The sequence below is a fragment of the Lepisosteus oculatus genome, chromosome 5, assembly GCF_040954835.1.
Source record: "Lepisosteus oculatus isolate fLepOcu1 chromosome 5, fLepOcu1.hap2, whole genome shotgun sequence".
Taxonomy (NCBI): Eukaryota; Metazoa; Chordata; class Actinopteri; order Semionotiformes; family Lepisosteidae; genus Lepisosteus; species Lepisosteus oculatus.
Genome location: NC_090700.1, coordinates 49,014,441 through 49,035,302, shown reverse-complemented (window position 1 = coordinate 49,035,302; position 20,862 = coordinate 49,014,441). Strand labels below are relative to the sequence as shown.

At 39.0% G+C, this 20,862-nt stretch overlaps 1 protein-coding gene across 1 annotated transcript in view; it reads right to left on the bottom strand.

The window, feature by feature from the left end:
• Positions 1 to 269: 269 nt before the first annotated feature.
• The window catches only part of spg11 (SPG11 vesicle trafficking associated, spatacsin), a 28,134-nt gene continuing 7,541 nt past the window's right edge, over positions 270 to 20,862 (bottom strand). The window contains exons 11-40 of the mRNA XM_069190593.1: positions 20,297 to 20,473; positions 19,442 to 19,513; positions 19,178 to 19,305; positions 18,653 to 18,831; positions 16,720 to 16,930; positions 16,238 to 16,441; positions 15,619 to 15,725; positions 15,239 to 15,384; positions 14,709 to 14,873; positions 14,115 to 14,181; positions 13,856 to 14,021; positions 13,330 to 13,538; positions 12,862 to 12,970; positions 11,784 to 11,943; positions 10,522 to 10,791; positions 9,989 to 10,189; positions 9,371 to 9,478; positions 8,636 to 8,801; positions 7,963 to 8,177; positions 7,088 to 7,841; positions 6,370 to 6,515; positions 5,849 to 6,053; positions 5,210 to 5,347; positions 4,499 to 4,632; positions 3,845 to 3,952; positions 3,463 to 3,631; positions 3,110 to 3,186; positions 2,555 to 2,710; positions 1,830 to 1,981; positions 270 to 561 (exon numbers count right to left, since the gene is read on the bottom strand). Coding sequence (XP_069046694.1) covers positions 381 to 561; positions 1,830 to 1,981; positions 2,555 to 2,710; positions 3,110 to 3,186; positions 3,463 to 3,631; positions 3,845 to 3,952; positions 4,499 to 4,632; positions 5,210 to 5,347; positions 5,849 to 6,053; positions 6,370 to 6,515; positions 7,088 to 7,841; positions 7,963 to 8,177; positions 8,636 to 8,801; positions 9,371 to 9,478; positions 9,989 to 10,189; positions 10,522 to 10,791; positions 11,784 to 11,943; positions 12,862 to 12,970; positions 13,330 to 13,538; positions 13,856 to 14,021; positions 14,115 to 14,181; positions 14,709 to 14,873; positions 15,239 to 15,384; positions 15,619 to 15,725; positions 16,238 to 16,441; positions 16,720 to 16,930; positions 18,653 to 18,831; positions 19,178 to 19,305; positions 19,442 to 19,513; positions 20,297 to 20,473 — 5,280 coding nt within the window. The 3' untranslated portion in view covers positions 270 to 380. The remainder of the gene's footprint in view (positions 562 to 1,829; positions 1,982 to 2,554; positions 2,711 to 3,109; positions 3,187 to 3,462; positions 3,632 to 3,844; positions 3,953 to 4,498; positions 4,633 to 5,209; positions 5,348 to 5,848; positions 6,054 to 6,369; positions 6,516 to 7,087; positions 7,842 to 7,962; positions 8,178 to 8,635; positions 8,802 to 9,370; positions 9,479 to 9,988; positions 10,190 to 10,521; positions 10,792 to 11,783; positions 11,944 to 12,861; positions 12,971 to 13,329; positions 13,539 to 13,855; positions 14,022 to 14,114; positions 14,182 to 14,708; positions 14,874 to 15,238; positions 15,385 to 15,618; positions 15,726 to 16,237; positions 16,442 to 16,719; positions 16,931 to 18,652; positions 18,832 to 19,177; positions 19,306 to 19,441; positions 19,514 to 20,296; positions 20,474 to 20,862) is intronic.

The following is a 20,862-nucleotide window of genomic DNA, read 5'->3' as shown; positions in this document are numbered from 1 at the left end:
TCAAACACAGCACAGAGATCAAGGAGAATAAGGATATAGAACTGGAATCAACAGCCACAAGAAGATCGTAAATAACTTTAACAAAGGCAATTTCTGTACTGTGTCATTATCTGAAACCAGACTGAAGGGGTTCAAAGAGGTTGTTAGCAATGAGACAATTGTTTAATTAAATTGCAACAGCACGTTTTAAAATATAAAATATAAAATCTATATTTGTAAATTCACAAAAGCACAGATTTGCATATGGACAAAGAAAATGCAGACTGAAATGTTGTTTAGATGCATTTATTCTTAAAGATTTAACTTTTGGATTCCTTATATACATTTGATGAGATGACTTTTTTCCAGTGAATGGATGTTACCTCATATTCTCTTTTTATTCAGCTTGCAAGTCGGTCATTAAGATAACAGCTAGTTTTTGTATCTTGCAAAAGCATGTTAGCAATATCAAAAAACCCATGTTCATACGCAAGCTTGTAACACATATACACGTCTTCGCAGTACTTCAGCAACTTCTTTAAATTCTGATTCGCGTTGGCAGGTGGTTTGCTGTGCTTGAATCTGGAAAAAATTAAACAGTATTTATATAGCAAAATATCTCACTAATTTCTAACTGTGCTCTTATTAATATATAGCTTTCTGGATGGAATTACCTTTAATTTGCTAATGCGCTCCTATAAAACATTGTAAAGCGCCTTACAATTTCAACTCATGACATGGTTGTTTGAATTTTATATAAACAGTATCTGACAATTAGATATGATCACTTCTGCATGACTGTACAATATTGCATAAAGAACAAGTAATAGGTTTATTCCATGCTGAAATGAGAAGGAAGAAAACACAACGTTTCGCCTGTGGAGCCTTCTTCGGGTGTAAGTATATTACAAGGACGACATCTGTTAAGGAATAGGGGGTTGATTAGATAGCCTGGTCTTGGACCAGATCGCTGTGAAGAGACAGAATGCTGGTTTAAGTAAGAGAGGGGGGCAAGTAGCCCAGGGAGGAAGAGAAGGAACGATGAAGAGATCTAAAAAAAGATTTAGAGGAAGGCATAGTGGCTCCACAGCCGAAACACTTGACAAATGCTTTGTTAATTTTTATATCTCAACGTAAAAAATACCACAGTCCTAGGATTAGTTGGGGCTTATATTCGATGCTGAAGCATGTCAGCCTTTCTTGCTTGAGATGAATCAGTCTTCTTCCAGTTGTACAACAAACAATTTAAGAATTTAAGAAAGGTTACAAACAAGAGGAGGCAATTCAGTCCATCAAGTCCATTTGAATGTCCCAAAAAAGGGCAGGTTTCTAATTTAACAAAACAGAAGCAATATCACTCAGTTCTCTTGCTGCTGAGGTGAATACTCTCATTGCAAAATCAGCTCTTCAATATGATTTTATAGTTTAGTCCAGTGTGGAGGCACCTTACTGTCCCAGTTTAAAAACAGTTTCTGCAGAGATTAATACACAAGGTGGTGCAATTTTTAAAGATAAAAAGAAACGCATATATCAAGTAACACTGAAGTTACCAAGACAATGAATTTCTAGAATGAATACAAAGGTCAGAAATAGCAAGAACTCTGGGACAGAGAAGATGAACTTAGATTTATCAGCTGTAATTACTTACAGTAACTAATTCTACTAAAGCCACTTGTTGTTCTTCCATCCTGACATCCTTTTAGAAATGTTTTTTTCCAATCAGGCTTCAAAATATCACTTTTTTTTTTTAGTTTTTCAATGCGTTAATATTCTTTAGCCGGCCTCATTTAAACATAAAATACCTCTACAGCAGAGGAAACCTTTTATCTGTAAATAGCAGTTGTACATACTTTTTGGATATTTCTTCAAACAGGCTGGCTTGCAGAAGTCTCTGTTGCTTGAATTCCTCTAGGTAGGCAAAATCCCCTTTGACAATGACTTTCTGATAGAGGACTTCAGCCCAGTCAGGAATGAAATCATATGCTTCTGCTACAACAAAAGACTTAAGAAGAAAAGTTCAATGTTAAGATACACACACTTTTGGTGTCACGTGTACAGTATTTAGGCATATAATATGTTTTGGAAATGCTGTGATTCAAATTGCCTTTCCTGTAAACCCTTTCCTTATACAGTAGTTATGATCTACGATTTGTCTTTCATGATTTATTTGCGCAGTGTAAATTTTATTAGTGAAAGTGTAGCTTGTAGATATACAGTAAATGTTCATTTTTATGTAATATTAAGAAAGATGAATTTGTGAAGATAAAACCACGCAACGTATTAGAAACATGTTGCAAGTCTAATAGTATAATCATTCATTGCCCTAGCAGAATGATCTGCCTCAGGTGCTAGGAGAGTTGTGCCATATGATGTAAAATACATCTACAATTTACCTTTACAAGGGTAAGTTACTACACTGTCAAATAGTCCAGCTGTACTGCTCCAATTGCATTTAAAACACTGTGGTAGCAGGGATCAACCTGTAGCATCTTCACTCTCCATCTTCAGTGCAAGGTCATTTTTTAATTGAAAGATTTCTATACCTCACAGGCTCAGGCTGTTCTTAAAGCAGTACCTGGTAGAAGCGTGGCAGGGAAATGATGGCATCCAGCAGGTCCGTCTTGGGCAAGTTGATGACTCGGTGCTCCTGACCGTGATTAAGGAAATGAAGCTGCAGGGCAACGAGCTTGGCCAGCTTCACACAACGCATGCCTTGACGCACACAGGAGTCCTGTTGGGGTGGCACACCTTCCAGCAATTAGGGCAGGGGGCACTGGTGACCCAAACTCAAAAGTGCTCCACTTTAATAAAACATTTATGTCATAATATGAACTCCGAACTTCATGGTCCTCAGGTTTCTGTTTTATCTTTGTTTCTCCATCATTAATAATTAATGAACATTGTAATGTAGTTTCCAGCTCTGCAGCAGTCAATTTAAACATACTGTACATATTGTACCTGACCACTGTTGAAATAATACAATACAGTATGTCAAACATGTGTGATCTATACTGAAATTCGAGCTTGTAAGAAGAAGCTTTTTATTAAAAAGGATAAAAAGGCATGGAAATCACTTCTGCTCAAAGAAAAAAACATGTTTTTAAGTTTTAATATCTGTCAAAAACAATACCTTAGAGAAACTTTCTGCAGCATCCTTTAAAAGTGTTAACACTTTCTTCAAAGAATTCTTCAGCTCTGGCGTCACTGCTGTGTTAAAAATAAATGTATTTCCTGTTAACAGAAATGAACCGATGCTTCTGAATTTACACAGATAAAAAGGTATGCAGTTATGTGTCCATAGGCATGCAATCTTAGCAGTGTGTTCTGAGGGTGCTGCATCTGTAGTGATTTACTGATGTACTGGTTAAGAGGTATCCAGTCTTTTCCTGCAATGCCATCTGAATCTCCTAACAACCCCATTCTAGAAATGTTTCCTCGTCCTCTAGCATCCCCTTTCTCAGTGTCTCTCCCCTTTTACCTTACCCCAGGGCTGGGACTCGATCAGCTTGAGCTGGGTGCGGGCAGCACCCTCGTGGTTCTCCCCGATCTCCCGACACATGCTGAAACACAGCGCCACCATGTTGTGCTTTTCACTGTCGCCAGGGTGACAGCGCTTGATGTAGTCCAACAAAGCCGTCTTTAGTGTGGAATTCTTAGGGAAGAAGTGCAACAAGTCATTGTTAGTTATTTAAACAGTTTAAAATCCCCCTCAGTGCATTCTGAACAAGGTTTCAAGAAAGGTTTACACATCGGTCTTGAACATAACACTATAGTCAACTTATACGGTGCAATATAACATTTCAGCTGGTTATCTGACAGTTTCTTCTTTTTACAGAAATAAAAGAAATAAAGATTTTTTCCTAACCGACTGCACTTTTTTCCTGAGGAGCATTTCAAAACGATGGTTCTGGTTAAGCAGGTCGAAGACATAAGTCATGTCGTTGTATCTGCCAACACCAGTGAGCAGGCGAACCTAAAGAGTACAAGAGGGAAAAACACATTAATGTTCTCACTAAATAAATATCATCAATGAGTGGAATAAAAGTATAGTTTAATATACTGTATACTTTGACAGGGACTCAGAATGTGTTGAACTGAAATAAAAAAAACAATCACCTTAGTGATTTTAAATGAAGAGAAAAATTAGGAATTAATATTGTTTTAAACAATAACTTAATTCTTACAATAATACATTGTAACTTAAAAGTTGAATAAAGAAAAGGTGTTGTAGTATTATGCCACAGGACAAAAAATATCCTGCTGTCTGTTTTTATTAGAGATAAATTTGCTCATTTTGATATGAGCCATTCTGAGAAGACGTGTTTATGACATTTTTTTTTCACTTCATAAGGCACAAAAGGTGGGTGTTAAGCCATGTTTTTTAGACTGAATCCTTAGGATCTACCAACAACCCCTGCTGAAGGTCTGGATCAGGGTCTCACTGGGCCCATAAACCAAACTACAGGCTGTACCCCTCTGCTTTGCTGCGCATGTGTGTGAGAACAGGGGTCTCACTCACCAGAAGGCTGTATCTCTCGCTGTGGGCCAGGTGTGTGTGGCTGAGGTGCCGGGCAGCCTGGAGCACCCTCACGATGCCCTCCATGTGGCAGGTGAGGCTGAAGCAGTCATGAGCCAGGATCAGGAGCTCAACAACTGAAGAAAAGAATAGCATGTAAAAATAAAGATTAAAGGTTGGACTGTGAAGTGGTTCATGATTTTATATAACTACTTAAAACTGAAGCAAAACAATTACTCTGGAAAATACTCAGAAAAGGATATTACAGCATAGGTGAATCCCTTTTGTATACCATCTACTGTATATGAACATAGTGAGCACAAATGTATTTTATTGACGGCACACCGGTACCAGTCAAAGCCTTTATGAAAACTCATAAAACAATATCAGCAAAGGATGATGCATGACATCCTGATATTTGAGTTTGCTCGTGCATCTAAACAGCCTAAACATACAACAGAATTATCAGAGGAAATGATTCCAGTACACTTAAAACACACGCAGCAGCTATGAACTTAACAACATAAAAGAGGGTATTCAAGGAAACATAACTTTCAAATATCAAGAGGTTAATGATTGGATAATTGGATCGCAGTTTTTTTTTTACTAGCAGTGGCTTAAATGTTTTGTGACCCTAACTCATTTCCAAAAGATAAGACTAAGATTTTTTTTTCCTCATACAGTCATTTTTTTTAAAAGGCAACCATATCTTACTGCAGCCAAGCTCCCCAGGGGGAACGGAGGAGATTTTATCCAGCAGCTTGGTTCCCACAATATTCGGGTCCCCACAGAGCTTTGCTAGCTGCAGGAATGCCTCCTTGCCATCACTGGGATTGTAAATCTGCTTTCCAACTATAAGCACAAAACATCAACCAATTATTTTTATAATTGCTGCACTACCTTGTTAGGATCAGACTATAAGCTAACTGCAATACAAATGTCATCACAATATCACAGGGCTTCTAGCTTTTATTATAAAACTAAATGTCAGTTTACTGTATTTAACCTTTCCCTTTAAAAATCAACTGCTGATCAACCACAGCTGTTCTTCATTAATGGATCATATATTACAACTATTAAAATGAGGTGCTGATTACTTAATTATTATTTTTAATCATTTTCTGTACAGTACCTCGACTGGGGTCTTAAGATATCAGATTTAAAATATTATTAATCAGGTCTTAAAAATGAATCTTGTAAACAGATTTTTTACCAGATGTGATCAGCTGCAAAAAAGAATGTCAAAATGCCTTTTGGAGATAAAAAAATACATAATGTTAGTAACAAACCCTGAAGTGGATTTAAAGGCAGTTTCAGGGGCCCAGTCATGTAACCAAAATCAGACTGTCTCACCTGGTTCACTCTCCTGTGTATCTGCTAGTAAGCCCTGTACCACTTCCCTGGACACGAGCTCTGCTACAGTCTCGGCCTGCATCCTCTGGACAGTGATGAAGGCCTTGGCTTTCTTGTAGCGATCTGGCTGCTGTGACAACAGCACCTTACACAGTACAACTTCTGACTCCTCAGCAGAGATCTCACTGTAGGGACACTTCAGCTCCTAGACAGTATTGCACACCATGTTACCACATCATACTTTACTATTTAAGCTTTTGTTAACAAAACTGCGTATCCATATTGTTATAAACCAAACATCTCTTAGAAAAGGAAGAAGAAATTAAACACACAGCTTCTGATCTACAGTGCCTCGCATGTCTCAGTCAGAATTTTAGTGGAACTGGCCTGTACATTACCTCAAATTATGTCAATTTGAATTAATACATGCAAATCACATGCACACATACTGTATGCAAGTACATGTTAGACCATGACAACATCAGCCCACAGCCAAACAAAACTGTGGATGGAAGTGGTACCTTGGAGAGCTCATACAGGCTGAGGACCTGTTTGCAGTAGTTCTTCCCGTGGTAACACTCATCAGCCAGTACTTTCAGATCGATCACAACTTGGTCTTCTGGTGGTGGGTCCCCCACAAAGGAGGACTGGCCCCCCAGACTGCCAGCTGTGTGAATATGAACACTTCAAATCCTGGGCTTAACCATGAGTCTCAGTCTACACTCCAATTGACTAAACCCACACATGCTTATCCCTGAGCATAAGAGCTGGATTAGTCACTTTTCTTCATCTTCACAATCTGTCCACTTCTGGAATTGCATGAGTCACATTCTCAAAATACCTCTGAAGGAAACTACTCAGTGGCAAACTATGGAAATGAAATACAAAGCACAGTTATGCTACATAATTTAAGCCCTTAGTTTTTTTAAAAGGTTATGCAAAATCCTAAAATTAAAAAAAATCTCGTGCATATTAAGTTTTTTCCAAAGAAAAACGTAGATTTGATAAAATCTCTATTATTCATTGTTTACAGTGATATTTCCAAAACTTGACGAAATTAAAAATGTATCTTACTGTTGCGACACATTTTTGAGCAACAGTGGATGAAATCAAATCAGAATGTTTATACAGTAATCCCAGGTCTTTCATGTGGAAAATGTAATTGAGGCAACTGAGCTCAACATGTAGACAAACAGTTTAGTCCATGTACTACATTTTTCCTTCAAGCGTTATACTTACTGCTGGGAAAGGATGGTCTCTTTGAGGGGCCTTCTGAACCCACGGATATCCCAGCTGTAAGAATGGTCTGAACCCCAGGCTGCAGATCAGATGCGCTCACTTCGCCCGATGCCAGACTCCTACAGTGCAGAACCAGCACCACGTCTCTGTGGTAGAAATTAAAGTAGCGGCAGATGCGACTGGCTTCATTAATATTACCCTCATCCAGCAGCTGGCCAACTAGAGCACTCAGAGCTTCTAGCTCAGTGCTCTCTAAACTAGTCTTGCAGCTTTTATCAGAGGGGAGACCGTCTAGCTGTAAATACTCAGGTCTGTTTAGGGCTGCCAGTTTGGAAAAGGAGAATTCCTTGATTAGGTCTTCAAATGGATTATCACTTGCATTCAAAACTGGAAGAAAAAACATGCTTTCCTTCTCCATAGCAGTCAACACAGCTTGCTGGCGGATCCGGCATATCCAAATCCTCTTCTCCATCTCTTCCAACTGAGGGACAGGTGAGGGATCTTCCCTGCAGAGCCAGTGTCCTGCCATGGTCAGCAGGAGGCACGTCTCCTGGATACAATGCAATTCAGCCTCAGCTGTACCTTCCTGCAGAGGCACAGTGGCTTCAGCCTGGGACAGAAAGAACTCGGAGACCTCCTTGTTGCTAATGGCATTGCTCTTGAATCGGTCATGGCACTTCTTCCAGAAAGCGATTCTCATTTCTTTCCTCTCCCACTGTCTCTTGGTTTTCAAATTCTGTAGGTCCTGTAATACCTGTGAAAATATACAAGAAGATCCTAAAGTTATCACAATGGAAGCAAAAGCAGCAAACCAAATCCTACTGAACATGAAATGATTCTGTTTGTAAACACTTAATAATTGAAGAATGACTCACTTCACAAATTGCCAGTCTGCCTGTAGGCAGGTCAGCTAACTGAGCCACCTGTCTTGCTGAGGAGAAAAGGCCTTCTCGCTGCAGCTCCTCCATGATCTGCAAACACTCCCTCTGCAGAGTTTCCCCAGAATACGCTTCCAGGAGTGAGTGGCTGATGGACACAGGGGTGTCCTGTAGGATCTGACTGAGGAGGCTAAGCTTCTTAAAGTCTGGGCCTACAGAAGTAACAGAACACACAATATCATCAAACCAATAAGTTTACAGAGGCCAATTACTGAATCAATAATAATGCACATACAGTATATTATCATAATGCACATGAAAATTGAGTTCAAAAACATGGATCCAATAAAAAGCAAAAGAAACTGGAAAACAAATGTTCTCTTCAATGTGAAAAAACAAACAAAAATGTAAATAATTATTAGCCTGTCCAGAATCCTTAAAAAAAATAACTTTTTTTCTTCTTTTTTTTTTTTACAATGTATTTGGTCTTGAGCAAGGTTCTGCATCTTCACGCTTCCTTTCCAACACAAAGCTATAAGACTATAAGAGACAAACTGTAAAAAAAAGAAACAAATGACCCTGTCGCATAAGGGAACAGTTCAGTAAACAATGGCTAAGTATTTTCCAAGAAGTTCACAGACTACGGACCCTTCTGCTTCAGGCCTCTTACCATTTGACCTGAGAAATCTCTCCATGTCCGCCAGCAGCTGCAGTAACTTCCTCAGCTCATACTGTGTGGCACACTGCAGAATCATGATGTGAAGGAGAGAGGAGGCCTGCGATTCAGCCCACTGCACTGGGATGACAGGAGAAGTCGTGGCAGTGCTGGTCTTCAGCTGTAAAAACAAGATCACTGCAATAAGCACACGTTCCCTGAGCCATGGCTGGACTAATAACAGTAAGAGGAAATAAATAATAATTTAACACTATAATCAATTTAGGATATAACACGAAATATTGTGGGGGAAAAAAAAAACTTCTCTTGTTTCCTATGGGGTTTAGAAATGCAGAAGACACATTATAGAACTCTGTTTGCAGGGGAGTGGTAAGTTCTGCAGAGATCTGCAATGGTTAAATATTTGCAGTTGCTTCAGTTGACATTTAAATGAGCCATAACCGCAGAAACACTACAATAAGCATGGCTTATAAGAACAGATGTACTGATGTAAGTGCCCTTAATTAAGGAAGCTAAAAACATATAATTCACTCAATACTAAGTAGAATGTAAAAAACATAACAGTCTTGTTATCCTTTTTGTAAAGTTGGATTTTTCTAGATTTGGGGGTGATTACAGTCTTCTGCCACAATCCTTTCCATGCTATTAGAAGAAAGTAGTGGAAAGCGAATTTGATGGCTAATGAAGACTGACAATTTGCAGGAAGAAAACATCAAATCAAAAGCGTACATTCATCAGACATTTCTGGAAGTCAAGCAGTCTGTTCTTTGCTTCATCATAATTCTTGTACTCCCAGCAGAATTCATACATCTGCAACATGTAGATCAGAGGACAGTCCTGGAAAAGAGATAAAAAGTGTACTTTACCCACTCATCTTGAAAAGGTGAAGACTATTTTTCCTACTTATATCAAATGTCATAGTACTTCATGGGTAACAATTTAAATCTTTAACTTATAATTTAACCATTTTTATGAGAATTAGCACCCTGCATTCACACATAAGATATTGCTCTACCCATTAAATCCCTGAAAGCCAATGGGTACTCAAGGAGTGAAGGAGACAAAACAGGCTGGAATTAGTTAAATAGGGTTCTACACAATAACAGCAGAATTCTCTCAGGAAAGCATTCAACATAAAACATTAAGCAATATCAATTGAATTTATTGCCCTTTGTCAGTGACTACCAGGTTTCAGAGAACAATTTATTCAAATAAAAGCCAATCAGAGTCCAAGATCAAATGAAAACCAGGAAACCCTGTGACCCTACAGTACCAGGAGTGAATATACAGTATGTGTCCTGTGACTTTTCTGGCTTTAGATACAGTACATAAGGAATACAATGGTACCTTCTGAAACAACTGAAAGCCTCTTAAAAGGGGTTTTGCATTTTGTCTTTTCAAGAGAGTCTTCCATATGATTGACAGGTCATGGAGGTTCCACTCATGCTGCTTTAGACACTCGTTTATGTGACCTGTGGCTTCTGCAATGATGTCATCATCCACAGAGGTTAAAACCCAAACGCAGAGGCACTGGAGTAAACTGACATCCTGCCGTAGGAAAAACACATACAATTTCAGAACATTGTCTCCAAGCAATGGCAGAGAATATCTATTTCTTCAGCACTGCCAGTCAGTTACTGGTTTGTTTAATTTGTTCAGTAAAAAAAATAGCTTTTTAATTAAACTATAATTTAATTGAAATAACAGTGCTCTTATATACAGTATTTGCTTTAATATATAAAAATGCAAAGGGTTGTTCTCATTTCCAGTATACTACACACATACAAATATATTTGCATGCATCTATATACCTGGTCACGAAGGTCTCTCTTTAAGGACCCTGTTCAAAGTAGTAGCTTTTAGTGTCTTTGCTGACCTACCTCAATGCAGGCTGCAATGACAGTGAGAACAGGACAGTGCTGGTGCATTGCTTCAGACAGTAGGTATCGCCATGCACTGGGCTTGTCCTGGCTCTGTAACAGCACCTGGAAGAGCTCCCTGGGAGGCTGTGCCTCACTTTTTAGAATGGCCTGTTCGGTGGGGGTCTGGTCTCTGTTGTCCTCCCTCTGGGATACCAGCTGCAGATTCTCAAAGGCCAGGGAGAGGTGAGCCTGCAGTTCTGGGCTGAACTGTGCTGTCAAAGCCCGCACCTGTCAGAAGGCACCAAAATCACAACTGGGATGGAGAAATATCCAAACAACATAGACTTACTAATTGTCCAAAAGATTAAATGGTGAGGAACCACATATAAGGATTTTCTATTACTTATGTTATACCTAGTTATGAATAGAAGCCACAGTAGTTTTGTCCCTTCCAAATTCAATAATCTTATCTTTTACAGTGAAGTACTAGGGTCTTCAAGCCTGCTGTAGAAATAACGAAACTGGACAAAAATGGAAAAAAAACCCTGAAAGGTCACTAATTTTCATTTTGAAAGAAATTTAATTAGAGCCACATGGCCCATGCCACATAAACAAATACTAATTAAAAACTGCAGATGACACAGACGGACTTCTGTTTTAGGAAGATAAAGTTGATTAAAGAACACATAAATTCAAGGAATGTTTTTCTAAAGATAGAAATTATACTTTAACATATTTCTGCAATTTAACATAAAAGACATAATTCTCAAATGCACTCTACTTAAGGAACCTTAGAAGGGTTATAAAGCTGGAGTAGAATTAAAACTACCAGAATGGCTAGTGAAGACTGGAGCAATGACAACGTGCTTTGGGCAGAGCCTTTTGCCTACCTATTAAAGCTAAGACTGCTCTCTTGCAGTACCGATTAGAAAAATACAGTCAGAAGAGTGATTAAAAGTTATTTCTGTTATGGGGGACCACAAAAGAAATTAGACAGAAAAGGTCATTACATGGAATGACATAATGGAAGTATGGCCACCCTGATTTTAACAACTTTAGCACAGTCACTTCTTCCTCACGATTCAGGGTATGTTGACTGCACCCAAAAAAAATGCTTTAAACAATACATATGTGTTCTATTAAAAAACGTCTGTTAGCCTATTAGTAATATTTATTAAAGATATCCATCAATAGCTGTTTTAACAGTAAGAAACTAAAAGTACTATGTGAAAAGGGAATCTTGCCAGTTTATTTGTTTTTAATTCCTGGTGGCTGCTCACCTGCTCTGGAGGGTAGCTGTGCAGTTGAGAGAAGATGAGGAAATGCAGCCACTGGTTGTCTGTGGCGCAGGCCTGCAGGTACACAGAGGTAAGAGGGAGCTTGTGCAGCTGAGAAAACTGCACCACCAGGGACCACTCCTGACCTGCTTCATAAGAGGATCTGCAGGGAAGGCACGACACAGCTGTGCTTTAACATGGGAGTGATTTCCCTCAATGAAATGATCATATTCTGTTCCCTGGGACATGATTTGATTAATGATGGAGCCATGCTAATGGAGCTGTTGTTACCATGGAAGGGGAAGGAGGCTATGACTGGCAAAAGCCAATGGAAAATTTGGCCAGGATGCCAGGGTAACACCCCTACACTTTTCAAGAAATGCTCTGAGATTTCTAATGACCCCAGAGAGTCAGGACCTTGGTTTTATGTTTCATCTGAAGAACAGTGCCTTCTGACAGTATAGTGTCCCCATCAGTATACTGGGGCATCAGGACCTACACAGACCACAGGGTGAGACCCTCCTACTGGCCCCACTAACACCACTTCCAGCAGCAACCTTAGCTTTCCCAGGAGGTCTCCTATCCAGGTACTGGCTAGGATCACACCTGCTGACATTCAGTGGATTGCCAGGTGTGAGTTGCAGGTGATAAGGCTGCTGGCATGACGTAAAATATTAATAAAGAAATGATCGATCTATGTGGGCCCAGGGGCTTAGGGGATCCTATGCTGCTGTTCACAGCCATATTTCTTTAACACTTTGCTGATGAAAATACATGCTATGCCATCCTTCTTGATTTAACAATGTTACATTTAAGTTAGCTGTTCATTCTTCACAATTGTTGCCTTTATAGTTATGTTAAAATTGAAATGTTTTACTGAGATTACAAGTTCGTGGTCTAATGGAGACAAATGGAAAAAGAAACACAGCCAAATGCTTCTTTCACTGCAAGTTCGATATTGTTGTTAAACTTCTACCGATTGAAGAGCATACAGTACACCTATTTGAACTGGTCTCTGTGAGACGGAGTTTGCCAGGTGTGCTTTAGAACATGTTCAGTATACACGCCACTTCCTCCTCACCTACTGATGCCTTTTCTGTCAATACTGCCCTTCACAGCGTCTTCCAAATGCATCAGTAACTCTCCAGCTGCTTGCCTCTCAGACTCCACAAGCAAACTTCCTTTTTCAACTTAAAACAGGGGAAATGACAGAGTAACATTATAATTTTAACAATAATTGTGGGCCATAAGCATATATACAACCAACAGGAATTTCTCAGGAAGCTATGCTAGACATAAAATGCTGTTTTAAACGAGCAAGGTAATTAGTATAATTTAGCAGCAAAATTATTTTCTATACTACAAGCATACCATAATACACAAACCAGTCCTGCATAATGAGTTTATTCTTAACCCACTTTGTTTTTTTTGTCTTTTCATCATACTATTTACAATTATGTCCGGCAAGGAGACAATTATACTTTGATAATGCCTGTATATCCTTTTAATTAAAACATCTAACAAAGCAGTCATAATTTAAAATAGTTACCCAACAACTCTCTCAGCGACGCATTTTTGCTTTCTTCCGAGCTCCCAGTCCAATGCTTCAAGATCAGGTTTAAGATTTTGAAATCAACCCGAAGCTTCAGGCTACTGACACCCAATAATTCACAAAATCCAACACAAGCAGCTGTGACAGACGGGACATCAAAGTGCAGCAGTCCCAGAATATAGGCCTGGTCAACTGCAAGAATGATCCTGAAAAATAAAAACATTAATCACTATTCTCTGTGATTTGATCATTTTAATTCTTTTTATCGGACATGAAGCAATTAGTTGAATTGGTACTCTAATGATAACATAAAAGGCCAGATCCTAGAAGCTATAGATGTCTTTGGCACTTTATTGACTGAAGAACATTTTCACTTTGTATTTACCAGCAGCCATTGGCAGGCAAGATGAATAGACCTAAGTGGCAAAATTGATCTGTAGCATTTCAAAGTTATTAAGCTTTATTTCCAGTGTGCTTGTAATGCTAGTTTGCATAGTTTCTCCAGGTCCTGCAATATACTTACTGTTCCCTGAAAAAAGTGGTATTTGACGACTGCTGTACAAGAAAAGTCCCAAAGGCAAATGACGGGCGACCGTGACGCAGGTAGTACAGGAAATCCAAGCTTTCGATCACAGCATACTTGTTAACAATGTGGGGGCTGGAGAAGTGAGGCAGCTCAGCTGATGCGTCTGTTACACAACGGAAAGGACAACATTGCTAGGATGGACTCAGAAAGCGGCAGACAACAGAGGTGGAGCAGTGAAGAAGTGTGCAACACGTACCAACAGTGGCCAGCGTGTTGGCCGACTGCCATCCAAACAGCCTTGAAGGATCTAAAGGGTGCAAAGACTGTGAGAGAAAGAGCAAGATTAAACAAGGGGGCCCTTTCAACCGAATTACAGATCCTTAAGGTTTCCAAAAGTAACTCACAAGTCAAATTGTGAAAAAAGAAAATAGACTCTGTTTTAACTATGCCTTGATATGATACAGTATTAATATTAAACCAACTTAAAAGCCAGCTTTACTCCTTATTTGTTCTATTCTGATACAATTCCTGCTGCATTTTGTCTATTTCTTAATCGGCATCATTAACTAAACTAGTTAAGAATAACAATTAGCATTATTCATTTTGAATAGGCCATGTTAAGATATGTCAATCTAGGTTTGGGTTTCTGGAGGGAGGTGCAATTTGAACAGTCTGTTCCAATGCATGAAAAGTAAAGACAGCCATAGAAAGTTTAAGAAAGGAGAAAATCTTTCATTTTAATTTCCTTTTTCCTAAGATAGCTGTATTAGCTCAGGCATGCAGCTTACAAAAGAGCCTCACTGCACGTCCACTCGAGTCACAACATGCAGACTGCCTCCGAGGCCTCTACCTGTAAGAGGTGGTAGATGGAGATGTCAGAAGGGGGGGCCCCCCGGGAACTGGTCTGAGGAAACAGCGCAGACTTGAGCTTAGGATAAGGGCTCAGGGCCATTTTCAGCAGCTGGAGGTCCACTTTCCACAGGGAATCGTCTCCCTCCCCTGTCTGACTGACAACCTGGGGAGGAGAAAATCCTTACTTCAAACTGCTCAATTTACAGATTTACAGAAGTTAAAAAGACTCAGGTCATGATAATTCCTTTTTTATTAAATCACGAATATTGAGAATTCCACCTATGACCTCCTTTAGGTCATCTATATTGTTTATATACAGTATGTATGGGTCATCTACTGTATATTGTTTCTAAGATGTGCTATTAAATGAACACAGTTTTGTACAAATAGTTTGATACAAGTGGTACATAAACATCCATTTCTACATCTGCTTGGATTTTCATAGCAGCTTGATGCCTATATTTCTGCATGAAGAAGCAGAACCGTGATGAAACATGAGAGTGAGAGAAGTGAAGGGACTGTTCTCACCTGGTCAAACCCCCCAGGTGCAAACATGATGGTGGAGAGTGCCAACAGGCTGTGGCCCTCCAATAACATGCTGCTTACACTGGCCTGACTGCTGGGAAACAGGATCTGAGCGTTGGTCAGGCTGGACTGGAAAATGACACTAGGATCTATGAACAAAGCCAACAAAGTGCTTAATTTTTGGCCGCTGGTGTCAAAAAAACACAAACACATGGAAGAACAAATATATAATCTAAGGAGAGTGTGTAAGCTTACTGAGTATGTGAAAACATAAATTAATAAAAAGTTATTGTTAATAAATGTGATGTATTTCTGCTCAACTAAAATTTATAATAATACCAGAGTAATAAAAGAATATTTCTCAGTCTCATTCTGAGATGTACCTGTTGGGTTTCTAGGAATTTCTTGCATCTTCACAAGCATTTCGAACCATGGATGAATTTCATATAAGCTCTTGTCAGCCAGGACAGCACAGTTTCTTGGATTTAAGCTGTAGAAGACATTATCACAACGGGGTATAACAAACTTAAAAAGTCACAAAGAAAAGCCATTATTCTATTTAAAAGAGAACAGGCTTAGAAAATCTTTCTGGAATCTCTTAATATGAGAAGACAGAATTGGTAAATGATAATGATCTTATGCTTCTGAACAGCAGGATTTAAAAAATTCATGCTATCGGATCACCAGGGGGCACTGTTGTATATTTAGTTGCTCTTCACTTACTATTGCCAAGGCCCTGCAAAAACCTTTAAATGCCCTTGATGTTTTAAGGGAAACCTGGAATATAGGCTACTCTGATAAACAATAAAGCAAAACATCAAGGTGATCTTTTATTTTTGAAGGGGAAGTGCAAAGTACTGTAAAATTCTAGCCTAGGCAAGACCAGTGTAAACATTTAAATACAATGGGAGGCTTAGATGCAGAATTTTATTTCTTCAGATTACTACTGCAAGCGAATAGTTAAGATAGTTTAGTAATATGTAATGCTTTCCAGGCACTTACTCATAATGCTCCAGATAGACATAGAGCAGGTATTTGAGGTCGTTCTCCAGGCAGTAGAGCACAAATCGGGTGTGGAAGTCTGGGCCACCCAGAGATTGGTATTGTGGCACTGGGGGGCTCTGTTGCATGACACCCCCTGCCTGGCTGAGCCTCCAGAGCACCTGCTCAAAGTCTGATAACTCAGACTGAATGAACACCCCTCCCCTAGCAACAACAAAGACAAGCCACAAATATAAAGACAGATTGCACTGAGCCACACCAAGATACACCCCGATTAAAGAACAAATAATTGTTTCTACAAACTGCAAATAAGAGCCACATGTTTTATCAAAAATGTTAATAAAATGTGCACTACCTGTGTTTACAAGAATATTGATACAACTGTCTCATTAAAACTGTCCTATTTACCGTTAGCTACAAACAGTATGCAAAATGCTTTGTCTTCCACACCAGACAGAGAGATAAATGTATCATTTTTAGACCTTGCCAGCAGGTCCAGTATTTCGTTCTTCATGTAGCTGCTGCACAGAGTGGAGCGATCGACAGTGTCTGCTGTGAGGACTGGCCACTGCGTGGGCTGGGAAGGCTTTCCATTCACGAAGTGGAGGCTCTGAATCCACTGGGAGATCCTTGGCCAGTCATGGAGAGAGGTAAGGTACCTCCACAGCACAGCAGAGTCACAGGAATCTAAAGCTAGGTAGGGGGAAAATAAATGACTATTTTCAATGTTGGTTTTCTTCCTGATTTTCTGTAATTATGAAGGTGTGGCATTCTCAAGTATAGAGAATTGCGTCAAAACCACAAAACCATTTTCTTGCAATAAGCCAAGATGTATTGATGAAATACTTTCAGATTAATTTTAAAAGCATACCTGCATTTTCAATGAGAGCAAAACTAAAAATAACTTTTTTTTTTTGCATTGTGAAAAAAGATTGAAAATAATAATGCATTTGTTTTAAAAGGTGAGACACAGACTAGAGTATACAGCTATGTACTGTATAGAGCATTCTGCTCTGTATGGTGTTTTCGGTTTTGCAGAAGAGATAACTAATCCAGCTAAATCTGTGCTACTACTTTTACACAATAAATAGAACATTAACTGAAATCACACAATCTACAAAAGTTATCAAAAAGGGATTTGTTACACAGCCCATTGTACAAATACAGTCCCATCAAAAAGATTAGACTAGGATATTGACAACTGCAGCAGCTACAGGAATGATCTAGATTTTCCTATTGCTATAATAAGTCCTCACAACACAAACAAATATTTTTATTGTGTACTAGACTACAAAGCTGTTAAAAAATACACCATGTTCAAGTTACTTGCTATTTACTGTATGTATTCAATCAAGAAATTAACAAATAAAAAGTATTGCTCTTAGCAGCTCTTATCTTTTTCACTCAAAATAAAAATAATGAGAAATCTTATAAAGCTAGTTAAGGTCTTGTACAGGATGGTCTAACACTAAAGGAAAAGAGAGCAGTAAATTGAGATATGTGGCTCCATGTCAAACCCAGTCCCTTATTTAAGAAGTGCAACTTACATTTTTAGGCACAGTTGTTTCATTCAACCTACTTTAGCGTGAAACCTTCATAATACAATCAGTCAATCACTCCTGGACAAGATATAAGTACTATAGGTACCTCAGTTAATAATTAGTAATTATGTCCCTTGCTACCGGGCTACTGATATTGATGTTCTCTTCAGGTGTTACAGTGGATGTTTAATGCAATGCTTAGTTTTTAAAACTATTATTATACAACACCCTGAAATTAAATGAGCAATTACATGGACATCTTAGATGTTATAAGGTCTGCTGCTGCATTAACAGGAGTATGTACAATTTAATTACAAGCTACTTTGTTTCTATGGCACCTGTTTCCTGTCTTCCAGTTCAGGATCTCATATTCTGTTGTTACAATGTGCAGGCCGTTCCGCAGATGAGTCCATATTTTATTTACCATGTAAAAAAATGGATTGGATCTTATGACCGAAATGCTCCATTACTGTGGCTGATGGAGGAAGGCCCATGACCAGCTCAGCTCAAAAAATGGTAAAAACTGCAGTGTAACAGTGTTATGAAAGAGTACATATGTCAATATTTAATCCTTTGTACCAAACCTTTACTAGGCCTTTGTATAGCTGTCAGCTTTAAACATATCCAACCTCCCTTGCAGAAGGCAAAACTAAAAGCAATTAGTGTCTTATAAATAGAAGCAGCTTTCAGTAAATGTTGTAATTCTTGGAGATACTCTCTTAAGCAATAAATAAAGCAAAAGCCAGCTGCAGAAATATGCATGTATGAAGGTGGTGGGATAAGTCAGTATAGACTGGTAGCACAGGCTAATTTGTGTCATTTTGATTCTGAAACGAACAAAACTAAAAAACCCAACAAGACTGCAAAAACTTGCCATCCTCAGGCAGTCGGGATAGCAGGATGGCCTTCTGAAGGCTTTGGTCCCAGTGCCTGGCCCAGTCCAGAAGGATTCCTGTGCAGGTGGCCCACGATGCCTTCTGCTCTGAAATAGGGTTCCCCAAATTTTCCAGAACTGTTTTATGTTTCGGGTCAATGTGCTCCATCTGTAAGAGTCTACAAGGAAGAATAATAATCGTTAAAAGGAACGCAATGGACAAACCAAATATCCATCCCAAGTCAGAATGCAATAACTACTGTGAATATTGTTCTGTTAGTACAATATTTATTTATTGTTACCTGGTTTTATTCTCTGTTAATCACAAACGTCTGAAAAGTTATGAAGTGTAGGCCAAAAAATAAACTCAAGGATACCAAAAAAGCATATCCTTTTAATATGCAAAAGTAGACTACAAAGTCAGCATTGATCAACACAGATTTAAAATGCAGAAAACAAAAATACTTAAAGACAGTGAAGAAGTTTATATGTTTTGTAAAAGGCAACTGAACACCACAATCTCACCTTCTCCTTGACTGGCTCTTTTTGCATCTGGTAGCTGGCAATGAACACAAGCTTTCGACCTGTTTAATAAATTTCACCATTCTCTGTTCCTTATCTGGTAAATAGTGTTGCTTCTGTAATTCTTCCACCTAAGAAAGAAGGAAACTGTGTCCTTTTAAACTCCTAATCGCTACCAACAAATACTAACATAGCCCCAATACTAACAATTCCTAGAACTGTTTCTCAGGAACTTGAATTTCACAGCTTATAAATGGAAATACGTACCACAAAGTCCCTCAAGTCCTTGTCATCTGTATAGAGGCATATGGTGTGCAACTGTTCCTTCACATTGAAACCCTAAACAAATCATTTTTACACATTAAAGTGGGTTAGTCAATGAAAAACTGCAACACTAAAAAGAAATTGCAAAATTAAAAAAAATTTTTCCATCCATCCATTTCACAAATAACGGGGAAGCCAGAGCAAATCTCGGCAAGCAAAGAATGTAAGGAAGGGTACATCCCGGACTAGACCTCAGTCCAATGCAGAGCAGACTGACCGACGCAGCCACACACAAACACACTCCAAGGCCAGTTTTCCCAGAAGCTAATTAACGTACTAGTATGCCTTTGGACTGTTGGCGAAAACCACATGAACACAGGGAGAACGTACAAAATCCATGCAGATAGCACCCCAGAAATGTAACCCAGGGCCCCAGCACTACAAAGTGCAATGCTAACCACTATGCCACTCTGCCATCCAAAGATGACTAGTTGTTTAGATCAACTAAGGACAATAGCTGACCTACTTCCAAAATATTTTTTCTACCACTGTACATAAGTATTGCACATAATGCATCTATAAAAGGCAAACTGTGTTTTTGTTTCTCAAAAATCAAACTTTTAAAAAGAAAACAGAATGGCATTTCTTTTCACAGAACGGTGATTATTAGATTCTGCCCTTAGGGACTGAATCCTAACAGTTACTGTACGTGTATGCCATGATAGTGAGTGAAGCCTCAAAAGTGATCTACATTCTGCAAGAGCCATTCAGGTTCAATACTGCAGGTACTGTACTAACTGACAAGTCACTGATAGAGACTCGTGTTCAGGCACCCTGCTAGAGCTGCTGGTCACTCACCATGTTCCTCAGGAGCGCTGTAGCCTGGCACAGGTCTTTCCCGGACAGGCAGCGCAAAGCACAGAGTAGCCCCATGTTCAGCAGGTCCTCCAGCCTCTCCGCTGGATTCTGCACAGATCTGAAAAAGGCTTGGGCCTGAGGGATATCATTGTTCATGATAGCACTTTGAACGACATCCTGGAAAAAACGAAAGAACACAGTAGCAGTCCTTCATTAATACAAATGCAGCGTTAAAAGGATATTACCCTAATGCATACCCCACCTGACTGTGGCTTGAGTTCCAGAGGGAAAATTATACTGAAACTCTGAAATTATACTTGCTCCAGCATTTGTTTTTACTTTTGTAACTCTTAGATTGAAAGTGAAATAGACCTTTGCACATAACTTGAAAATGCCTGAAATAAAAAAAATGTCAACTTAAGGAATTACTTAGCTTCTTTTGAAGATACAACTACCACCAAAAATGGTATAGGGAAAGAAGAACTCTCATTTGTTTGGCATTCATGCATCATTAAACTCCCACTAATGAGCCCATGTTACTGAGATGGCCAAGATCATTTTTCCAT